The 16,719-nt window shown below is 47.5% G+C and overlaps 1 protein-coding gene across 1 annotated transcript in view; it reads right to left on the minus strand.

Annotated features, from left to right (window-relative positions):
• The window catches only part of LOC111145790 (cytohesin 3), a 52,350-nt gene extending 42,375 nt beyond the window's left edge, over positions 1-9,975 (minus strand). The window contains exon 1 of the mRNA XM_022501004.1: positions 9,861-9,975. Within this exon, the coding sequence (XP_022356712.1) occupies positions 9,861-9,975 (115 nt within the window). The remainder of the gene's footprint in view (positions 1-9,860) is intronic.
• Positions 9,976-16,719: the final 6,744 nt, after the last annotated feature.

A 16,719-nucleotide genomic window follows, 5' to 3' on the forward strand; every position in this document is an offset into this window, starting at 1 on the left:
AAGCTTTAGGCCACCAGGTCTGTTAGATCAGCTGTAGGAAAGAAATATAGATTTCAGTGCCTGCAAGTAGGGCACTATTGCCCCGGAAGCCTCCCAGTGTAGGAGGAACTTCTGACCTGGATCATCGAAAAGGCCTGGACTGATGAAACAGGCTGGTAGAAATGCGGGCGTTACAGATCCAGCCACAGAGGACTGAGGAGGAAGTGAGAAGCAGAGCAGAAAGTCTGAATCGTCGGAGGATGCCTCGATCGTCAAACACCGTTGGGAGAAAGAGGACAGGAACCGTACCACACTAGTGAGGGCTCGGCGAGGAAGGAGGTACCAGTGTCTGGAATCTGTCACAGACCAGGGCTAAGCCCAGCAAATCCGCACCTGCGACTGCGTGGGAAGCAGAGCCCGTGAGCAATGAACTTGGATGTTTAACTGAGGTGATTTCCAAGCAAACTGTCAGAGGCACGGCCCGGTTTCTTCCTGCTGCTTACAAGGGGGAAGAGAGAAACTGAGGAAAACACTAGGAGATAAAAAGGAACCAGGACATGATGGTTTGGGGATTGTGCTCTGAAAGGAAAACCAAGGATGTAGCCAGCTCATGTCTCACTAGGGCTCTCGGAAGAAATCAAAGGACAGAAGGAGGCTCTTTGGCGAGAGTAAGCCTTTTGCCCAACTCAGCAGAGGCCAGGAACAGAGACGGGATCATACAGGAACGATCCACAGAGGGCCCTGGCGTCTACTGGAGTCAGTCCCTGTGACACGTGACAGGAGACCCACAGGTTTCTGAGAATTTTTTTTTAAAGATTTATTTATTTATTTGACAGATCACAAGTAGGCAGAGAGGCAGGCAGAGAGAGAGGAGGAAGCAGGCTCCCCGCTGAGCAGAGAGCCCGATGCGGGGCTTGATCCCAGGACCCTGGGATCATGACCTGAGCCGAAGGCAGAGGCTTTAACCCACTGGAGCCACCCAGGTACCCCAGTTTCTGAGAATGTTATACCAGTAGAAAAACTGCCAACTTGGAATGAAAAAGAAAAAGGAGCGAGAGAATGCAAGAAAGCTGTCAGGCCCCCCCCCATTTCTGCAGGCAGAAGCCAGACTGCTCCGACCACTCCACGCTAACACATGCTGCCTTCAAGGGAAAGACGACATGGAGCACAAAGCCTTGGGGTTGCAGGGTGGGACCTCAAGCCACAGAGGATGACTCCTGGGCCAGGAAACCTCATGGAGCCTGCCGAGGTGGATTTTGAAACTGCTGGAAACCAGTGACTTTCCCTCCTTTCTTCCTTCTTCCCCTCCTTCTCTCCTTCTCTCCCTCTCATTCATTCTTCTCCTTTTTGGAATGGGTTTATGTGTAAGTGCTATCCTATGCCTGTCCAGCACTCTATTTGGGGAACAGGTAAGTTGGTTTTTAATTGTACAGACCCACAGATAGAGAGGAAATTTGCCTCAGGATAGATCATACCCAGAGTCTTACCCGCACCTGGTTGAGATGATGAGATTTGGGACTTTTTTTTTTTTTGGAGCAGAGTTCAGGATTCTGCTTTTTTGTTTTAAAGATTCTATTTATGGGGCACCTGGGTGGCTCAGTGTGTTAAAGCCTCTGCCTTCGGCTCTGGTCATGATCCCGGGGTCCTCGGATCGAGCCCCACATTGGGTTCTCTGCTCAGCAGGGAGCCTGCTTCTCCATCTCTCTCTGCCTGCCTCTCTACCTACTTGTGTTCTGTCAAATAAATAAATAAAATATTTTAAAAAAATAAAAATAAAATAAAGATTTTATTTATTTGACAGAGAGAGATCACAAGTAGGCAGAAAGATAGGCAGAGTGTTGGGGGGAAGCAGGCTCCCTGCTGAGCAGAAAGCCGTATGTGGGGCTCGATCCCAGGACCCCAAAATCACGATCTGAGCTGAAGGCAGAGGCTTTAACCCCCTGAGCCACCCAGGTGCCCCAAGATTTGGGACTTTTGAGCTGATGATATTTAGAAGAGACTTTGAACTTTGATTTGATGCTGTAATGGGCTGAGATTTCAGGCGATGTTAGGTGTGGGATGAATGTATTTTACATGTGGGACAGATCTTTGTTAGGATGAATAACGTCCCCTCTCCCACATCCAGAACCTAATCTACTATAAATTAAACAAACACACATAGTAAGATAGACCATATGCTGGTGCATAAAACAAACCTTAAACTTAACAGAACTTAAATCACAGTATTCTCTAATGACAATGGAATCAAATCAGGAATCAGTAACAGAAAGATAACAGGAAGGTCTCCCAATACCAGGAAACTAAATACCTTCTAATTAATCCATGGGATAAACAGGAAATCCCAAGGGAAATTTAAAAAAAAATAATACACTGAACTGAGTGAGGATGAAAATCTAACACATGAGAGGTTGTGGCATCACTAAAGCAGTGCTGAGAGGGAAATTTATAGCAATAAAATTTTTACACTAGGAAAGAGAAAAGGGATCAAATGGATAATCTAAGTTCCCATCTCAAAAACCAAAAAAGGGAAAGCAAAACACACCGAAATCAAGCAGAAAGAGAAAAATAATAAACAACGGAAGTCAATGAACTTGAAAACAGAAAATAACAGGTTTGATGTAATTCCTGTCAAAATCCCAGCTAGATGGGGCACCTGGGTGGCTCAGTCGTTAAGTGTCTCCCTTTGGCTCAGGTCATGATCTGGGGGTCTTGGGATCGAGCCCTGTGTTGGGCTCCAGGCTAAGTGAGGAGTGTGCTTCTCTCTCTCCCTCTGCTGTTCCCCTTACTCATGTTCTCTAATAATAAGTAATCTTAAAAAAAAAAAAAAAAAATCCCAGCAAGATTTTCCAAATATAGTGAAAATTATTCTAAAACTTACATGCCAAGTTGAAGAAATCAGAATAGGCAGAACAATTTTGAAAAAGATTAAACTGGAGTAACACTCAGTGAACCCTCTGAGGAGCCACACGTGCAGCCAGCTGATTTTTGACAAAAGTACCACAGCAGTTCCACAGAGGATGACGGGCTTTGCGACAAACGGGGCTGAAGTAACCGCATCTTCACGGGCAAAACAATGAACCGTGACCTAACCTTCACACTTTATATAAAAATCAACTCAAAATGGAGCGCAGATTTTTTTTCAAAGATTTTATTTATTTATTTGACAGGCAGAGATCACAAGGAGGCAGAGAGGCAGGCAGAGAGAGAGGGAGAAGCAGGCTCCCCGCTGAGCAGAGAGCCCGATGCGGGGCTCCATCCCAGGACCCCTGGATCATGACCTGAGCTGAAGGCAGAGGCTTTAAGCCACTGAGCCACCCAGGCATCCCGGATCCCAGACTTAACTGGCAAATATAGAAGTATAAACCTTTCTGAAGGAGATCTAAGAAAATCTTCGAGGAACTAGAGCTCAGTGAAGAGTTCTTAGACTCGACCAGGAGCTCTAACCATACAAGAGTCAGTAAACCAAACCTCATCAAAATTAAAAAAAAGCTCCGCTCTGCAGGAACTGGTGTTAAGAGGAGGACGAGGCAGGAGACAAAGTGGGAGAAGTGTCTGTAAGTCACACACCCCTTGAAGGACTCACCTCTGGGACGCAGTAAGGACTCTCAAAACTCAACGGTCAAAGGCAAACAAGCCAGTTAGAAAACGGGCAGAGCAGAAGAAGAAACATTTCATCGAAGATGATCTACAGATGGCAAATAAGCACCTGAAAAGACGTTCAGCATCACCAGGCATTAGAAAAATGCAAATCGGGAGCACAATGAGCTATTATTACACAGCTGCTACCACGGCTGACCTGAAGAGCAGCAAGGGAGAATCCGGAGAACTCGGATCTCACACAAATTGCTAATGGGGCTGCAGAATGGTGAAAACTCTCTGGAAAACTGGGGCAGTTTCTTACAAATGTAAGCACACACCTACTAAATGACCCAGCAATATCACTCCCAGACATTAACCCCAGGGAAACTTAAAAAAAATGTCCACACGAAAACCTATATGCAAATGCTCCTCACAGTTTTACTTATAATATCCCCAAAGTGGAAACAACCCAGGTGTTGTGCAGCAGGTGAGGGAATGAACACACTGCGGCCCGACCACACCTTGGGATGGGACTTTGCAGTAAAAGTGACACAGGCAACAACTGGATGGGTCTTAAGGGCATTACGTTGAGTGAAGGGGAAAAAAAAAAAAGCCCAACCTCAAAAGGTTACAGACCGTATGATTCCACTGACCTGGCACTCCTGAAATGACAGAACGATAGAGATGGCAGACAGATTAGTCGCTGCCTGGCTTTCAGGACAGTCTGGGAGGAAGGACGGCAGGGGCGACGGTAAGTGGATTAGCAGGACAGAGATGGAGACACCTTCGTGGTGACAGAACAGTGCCGGGTCTTGACTGCGGTCCTGGTTACAGGAGTCTACGGGAATGGTAAAATGATACACAACTACACACACACACACACACACACACACACACAGTCCTGATCTTGATACTGTATTACAATTACACAAGACGCAACCAATGAGAGGAGATGGGTGACGGGCAAGTAAGACCTTTCTGCACAACTTTCTTTGCAACAACCTTCTGTGAATCTGTCATTCAAAATTTACCATTTCTGAAAAGCAGTCATATCACCTAAGGAAAAAAGACACCACCTAAGTGTCTTCTACACTGTGATGACCAGAAAAAATGAACTGGGACGCTCAGATCTCCAGTCACGCAGGCCCTGGGAGCCACCCCGAGGAGAGGGAGCATGGGGGGAGGGAGAAGTTGCGGTCAGGGGCAGAGAGATGTGGTCCCTCCTGCCAGGGGGGACATCACAGCCTGGGGGTGGGAGGCAGGGGATGGGACCAGACGGGGTGCGAATGAAACACCACCTAGACTTTCAGGGTCGAGAAATGTCAAGGTCCATCTATACCAGGTGAATAACAGGGCTGACTCATTCTAGAAACGTAGCACCAAATGGGAACAGGGAGATAACACCCAACCCGCCGTCTCTGTGCTGAACACGGCAAGTGCCTCGCTTTCCTCAGCGACATCCCTGTCCTCCACAGACCTGGAGGATTCACGTGACATTTCAACATCTAGGGAGACAGCAGCCCCGGCAACAGTACTATGAAGTGCCTTTTTTTTTTTTTTTTTTTTTAAGATTTTATTTGACAGAGAGAGACACTGAGAGAGGGAACACAAGCAGGGCGAGTAGGAGAGGGAGAAGCAGACTTCCCGCCGGGCAGGAAGCCAGATGCGGGGCTCAAACCCAGAACCCTGGGATCATGACCTGAGCCAAAAGCAGATGCTTAACAACCGAGCCACCCAGGCGCAACCCCCCCTTTTTTTTTTTTAAAAAACGAATGGCCTACCTGAGCCAGTTCATTATAGGTTACACTGCTCATTATAATAAGGGAATAGTCCACATTTCCAGTAATGGTTCTTTTTTACTGGACAACACAGCTAATATGACAAAAGAACATTTTTTAAAAGTTCCCCAGGGTACACCTGGGTGGCTCAGTCAGTGAAGTGTCACATATGCAAAATCAGACAAGAAAGAGAAAGAGCGCAAAAACACTTGTTGAATGGGGTGGGATGACTGATGGTCTCTGATGCCTCAGGCAAGGGGGGGGCCGGGTTGTACCGGTGTGCCTTGGGCCCATTTAGTGCCCCTTGTTTTCTTATCATTAGCAGCTCACTCTTCTCTTGACCACACAAACTAGGACTTCATAAAACACCATTCTACCCTTAAAAAAAAAAAAGAAAAAGAAAAAAGAAAACCCACACAACTCTGTAGAGATATGTAATGAATAAAAACAAAATATAAGTCTCAAATATCACAGGACTGAGACATGGCTTTTATTTCGGTAGGTCAAAATTTAATCTCAATCCTTCTTAGTTTATTTTAAATCAAAACTCACTCCCAAAGGGAAAGATACACTCATTAATGCCAAAACTAATCTCAACAGCAAGATAGAACAGAGAAAGAATGACAAGCTTTCGTGCACCTACTTATTTTAAATGCCAGTTTCCAAGCCATACTTGGTGTACAAAAACCAAAGTGTGTTCATGTTGTTTTGCAGAACTGTAGTTTTAGCTTAACTGGGAGTGACAGTCTGTACAGCGTCAGGTAAAGGTGGGCAACTTTCACCACATACAAGCCTGTGTCTTTACCTTTCACTCCTCTTCCAAAACCTTGCCCCTAAGCCACAGCCTCTCTCTTTGGTCTTCAACTTTTCTCTTTCCCACCAGCTTCTCTCAAGCAATCTGTAAATATGTTCAAATCTATCCCTTCCCATCTACTCTGTGTGACCATTCTGAAGGAATATGGGTGCAGTCTCTTTTTTTTTCCACATAAATTACTAGAAAGAGTAGTCTGTACTTATACTCTGTTTCTTAAATATAGAGATGTTCTGGACACATTAATAAGCTTAAGTCTATACTTACTGAAGTATAGACTAAAATGTATTAAAGCGCTAAAAACAACAGTGTGGTACGTACTGGTACAAAAATAGGTTAAAAGATCAGTGGAACAGAATACAGAGCCTACTCTGCTCAGCGGGGAGCCTGCTTCCCCCTCTCTTTCTGCCTGCCTCTCTGCCTACTTGTGATCTGTCAAAGAAATAAAAAAAAATCTTAAAAAAAAAAAGAATTTAAAAAAAAAGAATATAGAGCCTAAAAACAGAGCCACATACAAAGAAATATTTAAAAGATGGCCTCTTCAACAAAGAGTGCTAGAACAACTGGATATCCTCACACAGAAGAATGAAGTTGAACTCCTACCTCACACCATACAGAAAAATTAAGCCTGGGGTGCCTGGGTGGCACAGTCAGTTGAGCATCAAACTCTTGGTTCCAGCTTAGGTCGTGATCTCAAGGTCATGAGATTGAGCCCTCCACTGGGCTCTGAGCTCAGCGTGGAGTCTGCTTAGGATTCTCTCTTCCTCTCCCTCTGCCTCCCTGCTCATGCATGAGTTCTTGCACATGCTCTAATAAGTAAATAAATCTTTTTAAAAAAATTAACTCCAAATGGATCAATGAGCTAAATGCAAGAGCTAAAGCCATAAAAGTCTAGAAGAAAACACAGGGGTTCATCTCTATGACCTTGGATTTGGCAATGCACTCTGAAATAGGACACCCAAAGTACAAACAACAAAAGAAAAAAGTAAGTAAACTGGGCTTCATCAAAATTAAGAACTTTTGCAAAAAAGAACATTATCAAGAAAGTGAAAGGATGACAGAAGGAGAGAAAATGCTTGCAAATCATATATCTGATAAGGGTCTAGTATCCAGAATACAGAAAGAACTCCTACAACTCAACAGGAGACAACCTGATTAAAAAATTTAAAGCACCTCAACATTTTCCCAAAGATATGCAAACACCCAACAACACATGAAAAGATTCTCAACATCGTTAGTCATTAGGAAATGCCAATCAAAACCACAACGAAACTGTACTTCATACCAACCAGGCCGGTTACGGTAATTTTTAAATGAAAGATATTGATTGACAAGTGTTGGCGAGGGTGTGGAGAAACTAGAACCTTCATTCACTGCGGGCAGGAAAATGAAATGGTTCCACTGGCCTGGAAAATGGTTTAGTAATCTCAAAAAGTTAAAAACAGAATTACCAAAGGACCCAGGAAGTCTCATTAGGTATGTAGCCCAAAGAACTGAAAACAGGTATTCAAACAAATATTTGTCCACCAATGTTCGCAGGAGCACTGATTTACAACAGATAAGAGGCAGACACAGATGTCCATCAATGGATGAGCAGGGTGTGGTGTGTGCACAAAATGGAATATTATTTAGGAAAAAAAAAAAGAACTACTAATACCTACTACCACATATGCAAACCTTGAAAATATGATGCTAAGTCAAAGAAGCCAGATGGAAAAGACCACGTATTATATGTTCCCATGGACGCTAATGTCCGGAAAAGGCGAATGTCTAGGCAGAAAGCAGAGTAGTGTTGGTTGGGGCTGGTGCAAGGATGGACTGTCACCAGTAACAGGAGATCTCCCTGATGTTATGGAAAGATTCTAAAATTGGGTGATGATTACACAACTCTGTAAATTTAACTGAAGTCACTGAACTATACACTTTATTCTTTTTTTTTGAATTATACATTTTTTTAAAAGATTTTATTTATTTATTTGACAGACAGAGATCACAAGTAGGCAGAGAGGCAGGTAGAGAGAGAGGAAGGGAAGCAGGTTCCCCGCTGAGCAGAGAGCCCGATGCGGGGCTCGATCCCAGGACCCTGAAACCATGACCTGAGCCGAAGGCAGAGGCTTTAACCCACTGAGCCACCCAGTGCCCCTGAACTATACATTTTAAATGGGTGAGCTTTGGGGTGGCTGGCTGGCTCAGTTGGAGGAACACGTGATTCTTGATCTCAGGGTTGTGAGCTGGAGCCCCACATGGAGAGTAGAGATTACTTAAAATTTAAAAAATTATAAATCCCTGAATTTTATGGGGATATAAACCGTGTCTCAATAAAGCTATTGGGGGGGGGGGGCGCCTGGGTGGCTCAGTGGGTTAAGCCGCTGCCTTCGGCTCAGGTCATGATCTCAGGGTCCTGGGATCGAGCCCCGCATCGGGCTCTCTGCTCAGCAAGGAGGCTGCTTCCTCCTCTCTCTCTGCCTGCCTCTCTGCCTGCTTGTGATCTCTGTCTGTCAAATAAGTAAATAAAATCTTTTAAAAAAAAAATAATAAAGCTATTAGGGAAAACATAAGGTTTTTGGTGAGTCTTCCTGTAGTGGGATCCTGTTGGGATCCGGGCTCCTTGGTTCCCTACTGTCTGTTCATCATCTGCACTTTTGATGCAGCCCAACGGAAGGAGAAAGTCTAGAACACGCGGCCCACAATGGCGGGCCTCAAAACAAATTCTAAACCAATGGTTAGCCTGTTGTATGTTGAATTAAATGCCTAATGTTAGTAAAGCCTGAATTATAAGCTAAACCCAGACAATACAGTGTTACTTAGGTCATATTGTCCAGCGAGATGCATATATATTCTCTGGCACATATCCAATGAGGTGTTCACAGAGATTGCTCTGGGTACAAAGGTCAAGCTATGGGATAAACATTGTCCAAACACGGCTTATGTTACTATGAAGCTTGCAAAAATTAAAGGTGGAGAAAGTTTATGCTTGAAAAAAAAAAATTTTTTTTTATTTTTTTATTTTTTAAAGAAGGGAGGTGGGCACTTGGGTGGCTCAGTTGGTGAAGCATCTGACTCTTGGTTTCAGCTCGGGTTGTGATCTCAGGGTCGTGAGGTCAAGCCCTGCGTCAGGCTTCACACACAACGCAGAGTATTTCTGATTCTCCCTCCCTCTCCCTCTGCCCTTCCCGCTCATGCACACACTCACTCACTCGCTCTCTTTCTCAAATAAATCTTTGTAAAATAAATAAGGGGGAGAAGGAAGGTCATTTTGACTCTAAACAAAGAAAACCCAATTTGAAATGTTCATTACGGGTGGCCCAGAAAAACATCGACCTGCGTCACTAGCCTGGAAAACCCCACCCCAGGCAAAGAGGGCATACTTTCAACAGGCGATATATCGGGGTCCCTGGGGGGGCTCAGTCGGTTAAGCATCTGCCTTCAGCTCAGGTCATGTCCCCAGGGTCCAGGGACTGAGCCCCGCATTGGGCTCCCTGCTCAGCGGGAAGCCTGCTTCTCCCTCTCCCACTCCTCCTGCTTGTGTTCCCTCTCTTGCTGTATCTTTCTGTCAAATAAATGAAAATCTTTAAAAAAAAGAAAAAAGGCGATGCATCTGTGCTTGGCTTCTTCTTCAAGCTGGAAGAAGGGGACAGGTCTCCATCTAAAGACCCAGAGCTCCTCCCACACCTACCATACACCCACAACTAGAGACAACATTCCCCAATGACCTCGCTTGGAAAGCAATGCGGAAACGTCCTGACTCCTTGCTGGGAAGTGTGAACCACAGCTCGGTCTTAAGCAGACTGGATATAGCGGTACAACAGCTGGCATTCTGCTTCCCATTCACAAACATCTGGAAGGTGGAATGCTTGAGGAATTTCACAGTGAATGGGGGTGGGGAAGTGGGAAATGCTATTTTAAGGCAAAGCAGGGTGGAATCCATGTGGTTTCTATCTCACAGTCCAGGAAGGACAGTGCGGTCAGCGGTTCGGGCTGGAACCCCGCTGGGGAGGCCTGTAGTTACTCCATGGCTGAGGTCCTAGGAAACTTCCAGTTGTCTCCTGAAATTTCAGGCGGAGTGGTTGGGCTCTATAATGCAACTCCAAGCTCGGAGTCGCAGTCAGGATCTCCAGGTAAAGCAACAAGACACCTAGAAGGTCATAAGACCACATCAGTTCCTGGGCAAAAGCTGCACAAGGAAGGCTGGGGGTTGGAGCGTCCCTGAGCCTGGCCGACCCGGCACGTGGGTGTGCTCTCACTCGCCCCAAAACCTTGGGACTGGCAGGAGAGGCTTTCACATCAGTCAACCAATAAATCATTAACTGCCTAGAAAAGCAGAAATCGTTACCAAAAAGAGAGCAGAGAGGAACAGAGTGAAGGAGAAATCAAGTCCAGGGAAAAACACGTACAGTATTCCTACTGCGAAGTTGGTGACTCGAAAGGGTCCTAAAAGCCTGGAGTAGGTGGGCATGCTGTGTGCAAACGGTTTAAAAAATAAAAAGTCGGGGCGCCTGGGTGGCTCAGTGGATTAAGCTGCTGCCTTCGGCTCCGGGCATGATCTCAGGGTCCTGGGATTGAGCCCCGCATCAGGCTCTCTGCTCAGCAGGGAGTCTGCTTCCTCCTCTCTCTCTGCCTGCCTCTCTGCCTGTGATCTCTCTCTATCAAATAAATAAATAAAATCTTTAAAAAATAATAATAAAATAAAAAATAAAAATAAAAAGTCAAATGGGACAGAAAGGCTCATAATGAAAACCATATGACCTTCTCAAGAGATGGGAAGATAGCATTTGATAAAATTCAACAGCCTTTCCTGATTTAAAAAAAAAAAAAATCCAGTAAACTAAGAATGGAAGCTTCCTTAACCTAAGTGAAGGATCTCTTGCAGAAACCGCCAGCAAGCATCAGACTTGGAAGCATTCCCACTCAAGACGGGACCGAAAGGCAGATGCCCCTATCCCAGACGCTGTTCTGTGCAGGCGGCTTGGCACGTGCTCCAAATCTGGGTCGGGGCTCTGGTTAGGAAACCAAAGGGAAGCATTTACATGAGCTAGGCTGGTAATAATTTGCATATCTGCATTTCTCAGCCCAAATGGGCTGTCAAATTCTTCGTCTATCTTCCAAATCAGTAAGACCTCAGGAAACTTCATTGAAAACACCCAGAAAATGTCCTGAAGACTTCTCTCTCAAGTAGAATATTCTTACTGTGAATGAAAACAAACCGTACTGGACCTCAGACAAAGCACAAGCCCCAACTTTCTGGAGAATGCATTAACAGCCCCTGATCTTCGGTCTGGGTCTGTTTCTTTCATCACGAGCGTGTGGTAGATGCGATTTCCACCACCAGCAGGCAACAACCGCTCAGGTGCGTTCTGAATTAGGTTCTCCTACAGGAAAACTTTGTTAATAAGGAACGTGAGAGTGTGAAGCTTTCCCTCATTTGATATCCCAGTGTAAGTGCTTCACTCCGCTAACCCGAGGCTCACAAGAAGAACGGTCTAAGAAACCGGATTTTCTCCATTCTCTAGTCCTTCTCATGATCGCAGCCACGGCTGATCACCTTCTCTCCAGCGGCAGACAGGCATGTCAAAGAGGACAGACCCCACGGTGCAGCGCGTTCATAAGGGGAAAGAGCGTGTCCCCGGCATAGAGGAACATATCCTGTTTTATATACATTTGCTTTACGTCATACTTTGCCATATCCATGGGGCAGAAGAACGTTCTTAACAAGCCCTGAAGCCAGGCTCTGCTCAAAATACTTAGCTCCAAATATGGAGTATTTTGGAGGGAGGGCAGGGGTTGGAAAGAAGTCTTTGTAAGAAAAGAATCAAGTTCTCCAGTTTGTGTGGGAGGGTAAGATTCAGGGGTCAGGCCACACTCAAAGAGCAAAGCTGGTAGCAAAGAGGCTCCCCCCAGATGACCTTAAAAAAAAAAAAAAAAAAGAGTTTTAAAGCCAGTAGAGGAGGCGGGAGAACTTCTTATCTGCATCCAAACCATGCTCAACTTTAACATTTAGCTTCTGGAAATCCGGGCTGCTCCCCTCTGACAAGTGCCCTCCCACCATCCAGATCACAACAGGGGTCCCTCACACTTGAGAACACACTGAGAACGTCACACCCGCCCGTTTCCCTATAGATGTCCTGCTTGTGCTCTGTCTTCTCTTCTTTTCCTTCGTTCCTGTGGGGGGCAAAGTACCTGATCTTGTTAGACGTCTTCGCTGGTAGCGGGTGACTTGCTGGGGACACGGCGTCGGGAGAACACAGGGCAGTGCCAAGGGAGCCCCTCGGTTCTGAAGGCTCCCGAGCACATACAAGCAGGATACGGAGGGCCGCGGTCTGCGCCCACAGCAACCGCACGTCCTCAGAGCGGACAGGAACAGATGCTGTCCGGCAACAGGGCAGGACAGAGGAACAGAAGATGAAGCTGGGATCCGCCAGGGCACGGGGAGGGAAACCCAGGGAGAGAACACACAGTCGTGCCAGTGAGCCCGGGCCCCAGCCTACCCTGCCGGGCTTGCTTCTTCCAGGCACTGCCGCCGACAGCCAAAGAAATAAAATCAGTTACATCTTCATTTTAAACACATTCTAAAAAAGGATAAAACATTTCTGCTTCTCCTTTTAAAATATAATGTTGCCAAGGGAACTCCACCCTTGCAAACCTCCAGCAAGTTATTTTATCTCGTTAAGCCTCAGTTTCTCATCTGGGCGGTGGGGCTGGGGACAGCCACCTCAAGGTTTCCTGCAAGAATGACAAGTGAGCTAACGCTCCAGACGCGAAGTGCCCAGCGCGGCCCCGGCACCTGGCAGAGGCTGAGTAAGTGTAACCACGGGTCCTGGACTGCCCTTGCCATCAGGGTAAGTTATCACTCTTAACTTCTTCACCCAGAAGCTTATAAGCAGTTTCTCATTCTTAAAGTGCAGCTTCAGGCCCTGAAAGCTAAAATTACCCATTCTCCTCATTGAGGGGCGGGGGGGCCGAAAAAGGAACTCTTTTGGGGTCTTTTTGGCTCCGTGGTGAACATCCAACAACTAACGCAAACCATCAGAGAGACAGAACTGGTCACAAAAGCTTGGAACCACAATTCCCAGCCTCCTTTAGGAGGCTCCAGACTGAAGGAAAGCCCCGTGTCTTGGAAGACAGACGTTAGGACAGAAGTCGGCTCCTCACCACACCATCCGCTCAGCACAAAGCGGGTCCAAGCCCAAGTGTTCCCGGGACACAGGGCGTGAGCTCGGGCCACACGGCACCGCACGGCCACTCAGCGCCCACAGATATGAGCGAAGAGGGCCGGGGACCAGGTCATAAGCACACGGGATCCTGTCTGTGTTTCGAAAAATATACTCATTCACTCACAGGAAAGAGGAGTTTCACGACCCAGAATGTGAAAACAGTAGAATTACAGGTGATTTTTACCTATTTGCCATTTTTTTTTTAAGATTTTATTTATTTATTTGAGAGAGAGACAGTGAGAGAGAGCATGAGTGAGGAGAAGGTCAGAGAGAGAAGAAGACTCCCCGCGGAGCTGGGAGCCCGACGCAGGACTCGATCCCGGGACTCCAGGATCATGACCTGAGCTGAAGGCAGTCGTCCAACCAACTGAGCCACCCAGGCGTCCCCTTATTTGCCATTTTCTGAAAAATTTTAGAAGCCTGTACTCTTAACAATCAGGAAAAAAAAAAAATCAATAATGCTATTTCCATCCTGAACTAAGTACCGTGTGGCCAGGGAAGTGAGCACATGGCCAACAGCTTCTCTTGCAAGCTTCCTTGCAAGCTTCCATGTTTCCCTTCAGGTGCCCAGGACAGCCCTGGGGTCCTCTCAGCCTTTCCCCCTCCCAACTGGGCCAACCACACCCTGGACTTTCTTTCATTTACCAAACACTGCTGAACCCCTGCTTGGTGACAGGCTCTGTGCCCTGTGATGCAGGGGGAGCAAAACCGGGCTTTTTGTCCGGGAAAAGGGAAAGGCCACGTTCCCACATACACGCATGCATACATTCTTACAAAATGCCCAGAAGTTCTAGGAGGGGAAAGAGAGGATAACAGAAAACTCTGATTGGGGGTCTGGGGAGGCTAAGGAGACCACATTCACACGGAGACCCGAGGCTGAAAGGGAGTCAGCACACCACGAACAGGATCAGAGCGAACGAAGGGGATCCCGGGGATACGGGGAAACGCGTATGTGCAAAGACACGGAGGGTCTGCAGGAGGTCAGAAACCCGCTGGCACCCCGTGTGCCATCGTGACCACGGTTCTTGGGGAGCACAGTCTCCCGAGGAGCCTCACTGCCTGCGGGCCTCTGCAAGCCCAGAAGCTGGACTTAAGACACTCACGTGCTCGGAGCAGATCCATCTCTCAGGCCCTCACACACATTAATCACGTGCGAGAACTTTCTGTTGCAGATCAACATAATCGTTTATCAATTTACAGTAAGAAACACAACCGCCAAGCAAACGCGGAGCATCCGCTCCGCTCACCGCATTCTCTCAGTGCTAACGGACCAGTTCACAGAGATAAATATAAACCTGTCATGGGTAACAGAAGACTAGAAATTCACATGACCCTCTCACTAGCTCCCAAGCGGGAAGCCCATTTATAACTGGAAAATTGCCGTGGAATTAAACCCAGAGGGAAGAGCTCGAACAACAGTTTAAGGGCATCAGGATCCTGGCCTGATCCCCCATCTGCACAGATGGAAGCTAAGCGGCAGCTGTGAGCAACCTAGACCACACCGTTCACGTGGCCCAGCTGTGCCTGTGGTTCCCACTGCCCAGCTTCCTTTGGCTGCGGTCAGTTTCCTGGCTCCCCAGACTTCCCGTAGGTTCTGTAACTTCCCCTGTATGCTCCCATGATTTCCTTATACACTGAAATGAGCAAGTCACTTTCTGTGATTTGCAATCAAAACCCGCAGGTGCTACGTCCACTTTGGGGCGGCACGCGTTTATGGTCATGTCCGGCGTTCCCTACGCTCTGCCCACCTCCCTGCGGCACTCCACCTCTCTGGTCCCGTGAAACCGCTGCCCTGTGTCTCTCACTTCCCTCACCCATTCTGTCTCAGTCTCCTGGTACCCGGGAGTCCGCCTGCTTCCCAACTCCCGTCAATACTGCTGCTCCCTGAAACCCACCGCTCAGTCATCCCCTCTCCCCCTCTCACACTGTGAGGGGTTATCTCCATGCTGTGACCGCCTCACCACCGAGCCGCTGATCCCTCCAGCATATTCTGCCTGCCGGACACCTACCCCAGGCGACCCCACGCATGCATCAACGTGCCCCAAACTAACCCATCAGCTTACCCCCCCCACATTCTGTTTGTTCTACTGCATGCCTTAACCCAAGCCTTTACTAGAAACCACACTGGACAAGATTCAGGTTTGCTCGGTCCTACATCCAAGAGGTCACCAAATCCCAATTCTGCATCAATAAGAAGTCTGTTTTGTCTGACATCGTGTATCTGTGTCTTCATCTGTAGTCCCGGCCTCTATCCTCAGTCAAGACCTTACTCCTAATCCAGCCGTTAATACACAGCTACCTTCCTCTGCACAGGGCTGACAGAGCCACCTCCTGGCGCACAGAGCCCCAGGCAGCAGCCTCTGCCAGCCAGAGCAGGAGCCTGGAGAGACAGTGCTGCCACGTTCTAGAAGTCCCCAGGGATTCCTGTTAACAAGGAGGTCCTGCAAGCCGGCCCTCTACTAGCCAGCAATTACTGGGCCAGCAGGAACCCACAGCTCTAGAAGAAGAGCTCAAGGATGTGCCAGGTTCTGGCCAAGGGCTGCCCTCCCAGTAACTCAAAACCTACCTGTCAAATGTGCTTCCGGGCCGAAGAATCTCTAGGACAAAAAGGAGAGAGACCCTCATTCTTTCCTCATACAAGTTCAAAGGAAACCTGACACACTGTATGTCCCCAGCTGAGGTCTGCTGGCAAGCAAGGACAGCAGAACCCTCAAGAGGATGTCACCACAGAAAACTCGGGCTCAGTGTCGAGGCCTTGATGCTCACACCAAGAGCTGGGTTTCAGTACTACTCGTGCCCACCACCAGAAGCCCCCGGGGACCCAGGGAGCCTAGCAGGCAGCTGGGCTTAGCAAAAAGAGCAGAGAGCGTGAGTACCGACTACGGAGTACACATCGGAGCTGTGACTCTAGGGTCCTCAGCTCTCACTGCATGTGGCTGAACTGACCCTTGTGATTTAACGGATCCATGGAGCTCTACAGGACAATTCCTAGGTCGAGAAGAGTCATCCTGAAACAGGCAGTGGACTTCCTAATTGTCAGTAATGAGAGAGCTTATGTGATTTGTTGAAAAAATAAAATATAAATAAATAAGGAACGTGGCCCAAGCTGATGAGGAAGGTAACCCCCTCGTCAGTGGCTCCTCCCCCACTGACTCAGCGAAAGATCGAGAACCTCGGGTGCATCATTGCAGCATCCCTCATCCAGGCCTAGAGGTTTCCAGTCTCTGCTCCCACCAAACGGCAGCCACACCGAGTGCTCGCTCCCTGAGTACGTCTTGCTTCTCTGCCACACATGTCCCTGCCTGTAAACAACCTCTCACCCTTTGGGGCTCCACGTCCAGTGTCGCCAGCTTCCCCGCAT

The sequence above is a fragment of the Enhydra lutris genome, unplaced genomic scaffold (assembly GCF_002288905.1).
Source record: "Enhydra lutris kenyoni isolate GAN:26980312 unplaced genomic scaffold, ASM228890v2 scaffoldscaffold13, whole genome shotgun sequence".
In the NCBI taxonomy this organism is placed as follows: domain Eukaryota; kingdom Metazoa; phylum Chordata; class Mammalia; order Carnivora; family Mustelidae; genus Enhydra; species Enhydra lutris.